The sequence below is a fragment of the Mandrillus leucophaeus genome, unplaced genomic scaffold (assembly GCF_000951045.1).
Source record: "Mandrillus leucophaeus isolate KB7577 unplaced genomic scaffold, Mleu.le_1.0 Scaffold126, whole genome shotgun sequence".
Classification (NCBI taxonomy): domain Eukaryota; kingdom Metazoa; phylum Chordata; class Mammalia; order Primates; family Cercopithecidae; genus Mandrillus; species Mandrillus leucophaeus.
The window spans coordinates 571,915-582,446 of record NW_012100987.1 but is presented as its reverse complement, the minus strand read 5'-3'; the positions used below and the strand labels follow the sequence as shown (position 1 = coordinate 582,446).

The following is a 10,532-nucleotide window of genomic DNA, read 5'->3' as shown; positions in this document are numbered from 1 at the left end:
TATCATAGGTAGCAGGGGCGTAACTGTCAGTTTGAAGTTTTTATATGAAATAAGTAGTGACTCTTACCTGTGATAGAGATATACCATTTCCCAAAATGAATGTGTTCCCACAGCGATGCCTCTCCTAGTAATTCAGAGGGAGGTAAGTAGGTAATTGTTGAGACTTGCTAATGTGTGTGTGAAACATTTCTGCAAAAAATGATGCCATCTTTTTGCTCCTGAGAACCCATTATTAAGCATTTGAACTGTACTTAAAATATCCTGATAATGATTATTCACATCTACTTGTGCCTTGTGTGGTAGTTATTTTAAAAGTCCTTAATCTAGAAAAAAAAATTAAGGCTAGGCTTTTTTCCCTTAGGATATTTTCCTTATTGTCTGCAACAACATAAATTGGAGTATAGACCTGTATTTATAGACAAAATGCAATGTCCTTGTTAGAAGTGATTTTTGTGATTGTTAACATAATGAAGCATAGGCTGTAAACTAGCACATTTTTTGTATGTGATGTTTTCAGTGAACTTACCTGGCCCCTAATAGGACTGAGGTTGTCTTGGATTTTGATGGATTGATGAAACCTTGCACATAAATTGTCAATCCTGGAACCAACCTTCCTTCCTTTCTTCCCTGTTTTATTTAGTTTTTCTTCCAGTTGTATTTCATTTTTGGCTTGTTAATAATTGCGGTTTAGTAAAAATAACTTGAAACTGTAAGCTAAAAGTTGGCTATGGTCTAGGGAAGTGGGCTTCTCCTAGACTAGAAATGTTTAAACTTATTCTTTTTTTTCCCTCAAAATATTAGTGTAGCTGACATCTGGTTTAATGATGATTGAGTGAGAATTTTGAGTGTTTATAAAGACAGTTGGCTTTTAATTATCTGGGCACACAACCCAGAGCTTTGCATTTTGCTGGCTGTTTCCCTGCTCCTTCTTTCTGGCTCTGTGAAGACTTGTTGGCCTTCCCCAAGAGAAGGTGAAGTGGGAGGTGTAACTGAGCCCAGCCACTCTGAGATGAAAGTTGGGGTAGAGGGCAGAGGGGCAGGAGAAATGTTTAGACTTTTGACCACTATGAGACTTTTGGGTTCCATCTAGAATTCAGTGATCTGTGCAGTTCTGATTACCACTGTCCTGGAAGACTGTGAGTTGGCTTTGGTTTTGCTATCAAATGATATTAGTATTGGCAAAAATGGTCCTAGTATACTCCAGAATATTATGTAGTACAATGCCAAATCTTAATAGAGATGAGTGACTTGAGAATTATGTCCCTTAAAGGAATGTTATTTGCTGAATATACAATATAAGTTTACCAAGAACATGCTGTAATTCAGTGGGTTAACCACATATGCCATTTTGACTACAATTTCAAAATGGGGTTAGAATTTTAAAGAAGAATTTCCAAGAATTGCTTCATTTTACTTTTTATATTCCTAGTGCTATGCACCATATCAGGTATGTGTATAGCAGGTTGTCATTAAATGATTTTTGAATGAATGAATAAATGAATGCTTTCTTTGTATCTTAGTTAGAATTAAGACAGATTATTTAAATGGAAAGTTAAACTCTAACATACTCTTTAGCCTGGAAAAATTTTCATGTAGCAAATTAATAGTGGTGACAAGCTTTCAACTTTGAAGCTTTCATCCAACCATATACCCTTTCAAAAAAGTATCACTAGAGGAATTCCATATCACTTATGGAATTTACTATAAAAATTTGCTGTGTTTTGTGGAGTCATGGGGATCATATAATAGTTCACGTAATAGCTCCTCCATGTATACCAACCTGGGGCTTCTTCCTGCAGAAACAATGCCCTGTGCTATCTTATTATAAGGTCATGATATGTGAACACTTAGTTATCTCCTTGAATGAGAAATTATGGCAAACACGGCTCTTGGGAATTGTTTTATGATGTGATTTGTCTGTACCACAGTGGTTTCTAATGTCAATGTTTGTTGGGATTTTTTGGTTTCTCATTACTAATGTTGAAATGATTGGTGTAATGATGGTTTGTATCTTAAGTATCATGACCTAGTAGCTGATCTGTCCATTAGTAAGTAACTTAATTTGAAATCAACTGTGAGCCCAGTTGAAGCTCAGAGCCTAATTTTTGTCAGCAAACACCGCTCTCCAGCTTTGAATACAAGCTCAAACAATGTTTTTCTTTTTGCACAGTGGTTTGCACACAAATGTGGTGGAGAGTGCTTTTGGGATTCTAGGCGCCTTTTAAACGGCTGCTTAACAGAAATGGAAAAAGTTAAAGGAGAGAAGTGCCTGCTGGCTCACAGTACTGGGCATTTTGCTGATAAGCAGCCTGGTATGAAGTGGTCTTCAAGAAGCTCCCAGAATGTTTGGGATTTAAGTCATGTGGATTATGCAATCAGAACTGGAACTGAGCGATAGAGCTTTGGGGAAACTTGTTGCTTACATTGGCGAGAAATCTTATCAAGCAAGAGGATTAAAATAAAACCATAAACAAAACTGTTAGGGGTGTGAAGATAATTCCCATTTGTTCAGGAAATGAATATACCTCATAGCAAAAGAAATGGTGTTTCTTGAAATTTATACACTTGGCAATTATTGCCTTAATATTTATCTGATAGATATTTTCTTCCACAGAACCTGCTTTTTAATAACTTCCTACCAAGGGCTTCTTCGGAGGCCACAGGTGGTAAGACAGGTTTGGCAGAGGTTTTTGTGCGGAATATGCCCTCAGGAGGCTGCTCCGCCCTTCATATGCTCGGGTAGGCTAATTACAGCCTCAGAGGAAGCCCCAACAGCCTCACACTTGGCCCAGTCACTTCCTAGCTTCTTTGCCACAGCGTGGCTGGAAGCACGAGCCTACGCTGGGATATGTAGCCTTTTTTCCCAGAGGAGTCGAAATGTCTTCACAAGTCACTTGTGTACTGTGAAGTAGATAGGGCAAACATTAATTTCCCTTTTAAAATTAAGGGACTGAGTGGTGATTTAGAAGTGTGTCATGTGAGATAAATCCAGGATTAAACCTCAGTCGTTCTCTCCTAATGTGTATCTCCTCAGGTTATTTTAGGTGGGGATGATTTTATTTAACTGCCTTAGGAAAATATGGAAAGGGACAAACAAGAAACAGAAGAAAAAATTGTATAGAAGGCAGGGTGTGGCTGTTTGACGACATAGTCATCACTCCTGTTTGTGTTGACTTTTGATAAGTGGGAAACACGTGGTCTCTATTTATGTGGTTTCTATGAATCACAGCAGCATTACGTGAAACGTGTCACACCTTAAATAACTTGCTAATGAGTAAGGTTCAAAATTATAGAAAAACTGAATGAGTAATTGTTAGATTAGAATTACTAGATAAACAGTTCTTTTAAAATACTGTAATTTCTTTCAGAATACAGAATTCTCAACATAAGAATGAATTCACATTTAAAGTGTGATTTATTCTTATTTTTAAATGACCTACTTTCTCTGCGTTTTGAGATGGTTTGTAGATTTATAACTTTTGCAATGTTGTCAGAACACAGAAAATAATTTGATAACTCAATTTCTTCCTTTAAATAAAGGATGTTGCATCTGGCAAAACAGACATTTGTCTGCTAAGATGCAGCTTCTTACTTTCAGTCTACAGATGGATAGTAACAGGTGATAATAACAGCTAGCATTTGTGAGTGCTTCTCTTGAGTCAGGCAAGTGCTAAGTGTTTCATGCGTATTATCTCATTTAATCCTCACCATAACCCTGTGAGATAGGTACATCTCCATTTCACACATGGGATAACTAAGATGTTACATAGTTTGTTCAGAATTGCAGGTAGAAAGTGGCAGAGCAGGGCTTTAAACTCAGGCATCCTAGTTCCATAGCCCCTACTTGGCCTCAACAGGCCACCATTGACATCATGTTGTGACTTAAGGTAAGTAGCTGAGGCAGCCTCTGTAGACCTAATAGTCCTTCTATAAAATTGTGCTTTCTTCTTTTGGTTTTAAACTCATAAAAATTTTTGTTTTGTTTTAGAGGGAGTCTTAGGTGAGTTTACAATTGTATGGTGTAAGAGTTGCTAATTAAAAACTTAATTAGATTTTTCGAGTTATTGAGGTTGGAGTAGCTAGTATGTGCAGTACGAATGTTTTATAATGTTCATGAAAATGCCCACAAAACTGGTAAAACATTTAAAGAGAATTTATCTTATACTGAAGTTTAGAGTATTATATTTTTATTCTCTTTCTCTCTCACACCTACACCCATACACACACACAGTCATTATGTGTTAACACATCTTTTTATCCAGGAAAATTGGATAAAAAGATTAACTGAACATTTTTATTTACTGATCTACCTTCTATACCCTTAACAGAGGAGGATTATTTTTGAAGGTGTATTATATGGTAAAATACCCTAATTTAAAAATTTCTAAATAGATTGAAGATAATTTATTTTTCTTAGCCTATAAATACTTTAGAGTCTAATGTAGTTGAGTTACTCTTTTACTGAGTACTTATAAAATGCTGTTAGTTTTTGGTGTCTGTTTCATGTGGGTGCTTCTGTAACTTTCTAGAAAGTTAAATGTTCTGAGCCTCGAATTTCATACTGGTGAAATGGACATAATAGGATTATTAAATTTAAGAATTGTGTGGATTGCATAGATAATGAGAAAAATTACCTAGAACAAAAACTGGTGTCAGCTTCTTCTATTTGTTTCTTTAGGTACAGGAGATTTAGTAAATTGATGTAAATCTGATTGGTTTTGACTTCTTTTGAATGTTGTTCTTTTATATTAACAAATTTATATGTAAATTTATTTTTTATAAATTTATTTTATAAATTTATATATAAACACCTGTAATCTTCAAAGAATATAAACAAAAGATAATATTAAAAATAAGTGTAATTCTACAACTTAGAAATAATTACTGTTAGTGTATTTATTCCATGTTTACTTATGATACATTCTTAGAGAGTTACAGAAATTGGGATTATACTCCACGTATTTTTCGTAAATTGCTTTTTAAATAAGAAGTATTCTTTACAAGTAATAAATCCACTTTTATGGCATGAATTTCAGTTTCGTGTCATTTTCTGTTTTATGGCTATATCATAATGTAATCAATTTCTTATTGCTGGGCATTCAGGGTCTTTGCAATTGTTGCTATTTATTCTACAGAACACTGTGAAACAGTTCTGTTCTGTGTGCTTGTCCTGTTGTCCTAGTATAAATTGCTAGATCCTGCACCCAGGAGAATATGCATATTTAAGACTTCTGATACATATCACAAATTACCTTCTAGAATTGTGGTATCATTTTATATTACCTTCAGTAGTGTACAGGGCATGCCAGATTGCCACGTCCTCAAAATATAAGCTATTATTTAAAATCTTCATTTAGTTTTTATATTGTCTTTTAAAAAAATATAAATACTGTGCAAATGGAATCTGGTCTTTTATCATCATTATTTAGATTTTGGAAAGTACATAAGTACAAGAGTACATCAATATTTGGATATATGAGGGGATCTGAAGTCTACTACACATGATCTGGCCTTTCTGTTGTCTTTTTGGGGGAGATGAACCATTATGGATAGTTGGGTTTTCTGAATAGCTTTGAATATTCCATTTTTCCCACTTTATTAAAGGATATTCTAAATATAACTAACTCAGCCATGTCTATATGATGCGGAGGTGTGTTTCTGAGGATTAATTACTGGAGTATTGTCAGAGTTGTAACGTCAGGGTCAATGCACGTAAGGAGGTTTGGGATGTGCTGTTTAACCACCCTCAAGAACTTGATTGCACATTTCAGCCACTACAAACTAATAAGCAGGTGATATTTTCCCTGCTTCAGATGAGCAGATTGGGGTGCAGAGAGGTTATGTAACTTGCTTAAGATCACACAGTTATTAGGTAGTGAATGTGGAATTTGCACTTACTTTGTTTTGGTCAGACTTCAGTTCTTTTTCTTTCCATTTTGCCACTTGCTACACGCTGCCCTCTTTGTTGGCCCTTTCATTGCTGTTGACTGTCATTCTTCACCGCTATCCGATGTCTGCAGGACACAGCCTTTCTTTCTTCTAAATCACTGCTTTGAATCTATATTGATTTGGGAATTTAATTGCCAGATTGTAGTAAGTGTCAGTGGCTCTGAGGGGCTTTGCTATGACTAGAGAAAATGGGCTTTAATATCTGTGTTGGATGTTTCTGGGCCTATTTCATGCTTTTTGGCTTTGCATAGGAGTTTCCAGATGAATGACATGTTACAGCGTTTTCTGTAGCTGAGATCTGCACTCCCCTTGAGTTTGTTTTGGAACAATTTGGGGAAAATTCAAAATAGTTTGTGTTGCACAGGTTGCTGGGATAATCCAGGGTCCTCTCAGAGTTATTTTCAGAAGAATGTGTCATTCTCTTTGTTTAACTGTGCTTTAAACATTATGTTTTTCTTGTTTTTTTAAATTTATTTATTTTTATTTGAGATGGAGTCTCGCTCTGTCACCCAGGCTGGAGTGCAGTGGCCCCATCTTGGCTCACTGCAAGCTCTGCCTCCTGGGTTCATGCCGTTCTCCTGCCTCAGCCTCCAGGGTAGCTGGGACTACAGGCACCTGCCACCACGCTCGCCTAATTTTTTGTATTTTTAGCAGAGATTGGGTTTCACCGTGTTAGCCAGGATGGTCCTGATCTTGTGATCCGCCCGCCTCAGCCTCCCAAAGTGCTGGGATTACAGGCGTGAGCCACCGTGCCCAGCCTAAACATTATGTTTTTCTTATGAGGCTATGGACTCCTTGAGGGAAGAGCTGCCTGCCTTTAAAACATTTTTTTTTTTCCGGTAAATTCCTACCCAGCATTCAGGTAGTGCCTGTAACAGACACTCAGCCTTTGTTTAAGTAAAGCAGCAGTGCAGCCCTTCTGTAGATTAATGCCAAGTACAGGAAGGATCTACCTCTTCCTGTTGCCTCCTGGCCCAGGCTCCTGTCCAAATGTATAGACCAACTTCTGAGAAACACAACCATTATTTTGTCAGTTAACAGGTACCATGTCTAGCTGCAGTAATGTTGGGCACTGTGGAGAGATGCAGAATGAAGACACACAGGGATTATAGGGGGACTGTGAAGCTGGCAGCAGTGAGGACAGCTAGCGGATGGTGGTAAAGGTCCCTTCATTGAGCCCTGGAGCCAACCTGGCTCCAGGTTGAATATCAGAAATGTATTTCTTTCTGAAGCGGCAGGTGGAGCAAGGACTACTCCTGCTTTTAGGTGGTGGCTGCATCTCAGCTGATGTCACTGCCGTTGGTCCTTGTCCTCCGCTTGAGCTGGGACTCAGTCCCAAGGATTGTTCTTAGAGCAGCTTTTCCCCACCGTGACCTTCATTTTCTCTGCTACTATTTCCCTTGTGAAATCCCCTTTTCTATCCCAACCACCTCCCACTTTAGAGAGAGAATCTAGATATTTTTCTAGAGTTTTCACCAACATTATTGGTGGTGGTAACTGCAGGTGCCTGTTCCTCTGTAATTCCTTAAGTTGGGAGTTGTCTGTTTAAAATACTCACCATCTTACCCTTCTTTCTATTTGTTCTCTGCGCCCAGGATTTAATAGTCTTCTCCCTAGGATGTTTCAATAAATGGTTCTTTACATCAATTAGGACAATTTCATAAATAAGTTTAAGAAGTGCCATGCCCTCTGCTGTTTTGCTTTGTAATGAAATTTAAGGAATATAAAGATGGAATTGACATGAATGATTTGTGTATTCAGTGTAGTTGGTATTTTGAGTTTCTGTCTTAAACTGTTTTTATTCACTCTTATTAGAATAGATCACCCATAGGTTTTTAAAAAATATATAAAATATGTTGAAAATTTAGTTTAGCTCTTAACTTTCATGTATCATCCAATAAAATCATTATATTACCAAAAACACTCATTGTGATTTGTTCCTGTGTATATTTGTCATACTAAAATGGTTAAACTATCTCTTTGTAACATAAAACAAACAGTACATATTACTATAAGGAACAGATTATAGGATGTAACAGTCTATATATGCAAATCCTTCAAGTATAACATTAAATGCATATTAATTAATCTAATACTGAATTTGACTTGTGTGTTATCCCTGCTTAAGAGAAAATTAACACACAAACCTGTCTTTCAGGCAGTGACAGAGAAGAATTTTGAAACAAAAGATTTTCGAGCCTCTCTAGAAAATGGTGTTCTGCTGTGTGAGTAAGTATTTAAAGTATTTAAAAAATAATTCAAAAGCAAAGATATGTGTGTGTGTGTGTGTGTGTGTGTGTGTGTGTGTGTGAGAGTGATGAGGTGTTTGGCTTCTCCCATGGCCACCGTAGTCACAGATGTGTGTTCTTGGTCACTGGTGAGATTTCATCCCCGCAAATTGATACCTCACAGTACAAGACAGTAGGAAGAAGGGGTTATCAGTCTCTGTATCTAAAGACAGCACTGGTAAAATATATATTATTTTTAATTAGTAAACAAGAAAGATTCTATTGCATGGTGGACCAGTAGGGCGTGGGTGATTGAGAAGGAAGCCTTATGACATTTTACCATCGATCTCCTAGTCTGAATATTCTAATGGGTAGAATTGCCTGGTTTAGAAGTTAATACGCAAAATCTTTGCTTCATCAATAAATCATGATGATTGGAGTGGCAGATTTTTCTTTTCAGCTTTAAGTGGAGTCATTACATTACCAAAATCAGTTTGCGTTATGGACCATTCATTCAATGAAGATACCATTGAGAACAACACCCCAGACTTCGCTTACAAAGAAGTAAAATAGGCTAGTACCATGATTGATGGTATAAGGCCTACATTGTATGTGTAGTGTAATATCTTGCTCCCCAATGGATGCATAGTACACTTAGCCAAGTATGTGACCTTTGGGAATAAGGGAGAGGCAGGCCTGTGAGGCATAAGGATGAAATCCTGGGTGAAGGTAGAGGTTGCAGAAGCGAGCAAATAAATTCTTAGAATGTACTTGATACTCACCCACATTTTTGAAAGCACTTAACTATTTCAATCTAGACACTTATCGCCCAAGTGTTTGTGCTATCTGTCCACATGTAGGCAGTGAGAGTGTATGCACTAGTACTTAGAGATTTTGATTATCCTTTTGAAGGAGTTGTTTGCAACAAAAGGTCTGGAGTCAAAGGGCCTAGGTTAGATTTCTCACTCCATTACTTTTGGACCTTTGAATAAGTGACTTCACATCTTTGAACATTTGACCAAGTGACTTAACATTTGAGCTTTATTTTCTCATCTGCAAAGTGGAGATCAAGGTACCTGATGTGCCTAATTCACAGAGTTGCTGAGTTCAACAATATATATTTTAAGGTTTTTATAAACTATCAAACTTTGTATATGTACAAGTTGTTGCTAGACGATGGGCATGTAAATAACAGTCTCTATCTTGTCAGCTCTGTTGGCAGGCGTTCAAACTTCTTTGTGTTAGGGTGATATTATTAATTTGTTCCATATGAAGTTGCTGATATTTAACCATTTGTGACCTACAGTAGTGTCAATTTCATGTGGTTTCACCTAATGTATAGGTGACATGTATAGGACAGACATGTGAATAAGGGCCAGGAATAAAGTTTAAAGTGTGTTTCTTGTGATCTTCCAATGTTACATTCATTGGAACGTGAATAATGTTTCAGTTAGTTTGACAATGAGTCAAATAGTGTTTAAACTAATTTAAGTAAACCATGTAGCCCAACTGGTCACTAAAGGGAAGTTATTTTATCTTAATCTGAAAACTGTATGATTTAAATGTATTCTAGTAATGTTTAGAAGATGGAGGGTAAACAATACCTGTTAGAAAGAGCTGTGTGACCTGCAAACTACTTTAGTTGTTATTTAAATGTTTGCAATTAACAAAAAAAAGCCATCAACCGTACACCCCACAAGTCTGAATAGGAACTGGGTGGGTTTGTGCCTATAAGGAAGTGTGTCTATGAAGCACGGAATCTTTCTAGATTTATAAAAGCATATATCTCAAATATATGATCTTTTCAAAGAAATAACTTTGTAGGTTATATATTTCCAGTAATGAACTATTGCCCATAATATTTTAGGGGTCCCACTTTTGGGGCATTGACCCCACAAATAGGTCATTAAACATGTTTGATAGTGACACCCAGGTTTTCACTTAAAATGCACCTTATGCACCAGCCTGGGCTCCGAATGATTAGAAGTGATTTCCAAAAGCTATACCAAGCCTGAAAAGATCAGCGTAGTGTGACTAGGGAGGATATTCAGACTTGATGAAAAACTATTGTGAGCACAGGCAGTACACGTTAGAAGAAATACGTAATTTCTACCTTAATGGCAATAGCAAACATTTGGATGAATGTTTAGCGATATATTCGTTTTTTAAAAAGTCACTTTAATTCTCAGACCTCCAAAGCTCATTCTAATACTGTTTTCTAATTGGAATAACACCAGTTTGGAGTTTTGTGCATTGCCACATAAGTCTCATCAATCTCTTAGTACCCAGTATTCTTTAAATTAACGTTTCCCAAAAGTAGCTTAAGTAAATCTGAAGCCATGGTAATCAGCAATT

The 10,532-nt window shown here is 36.7% G+C and overlaps 1 protein-coding gene across 2 annotated transcripts in view; it reads left to right on the top strand.

The window, feature by feature from the left end:
* LMO7 (LIM domain 7) overlaps positions 1-10,532 on the top strand; it is a 249,361-nt gene that overhangs the window by 95,296 nt on the left and 143,533 nt on the right. For both annotated transcript variants that reach the window (XM_011972003.1, XM_011972002.1), the window contains one exon: positions 8,108-8,178. In XM_011972003.1, the coding sequence (XP_011827393.1) occupies positions 8,108-8,178 (71 nt within the window). The remainder of the gene's footprint in view (positions 1-8,107; positions 8,179-10,532) is intronic.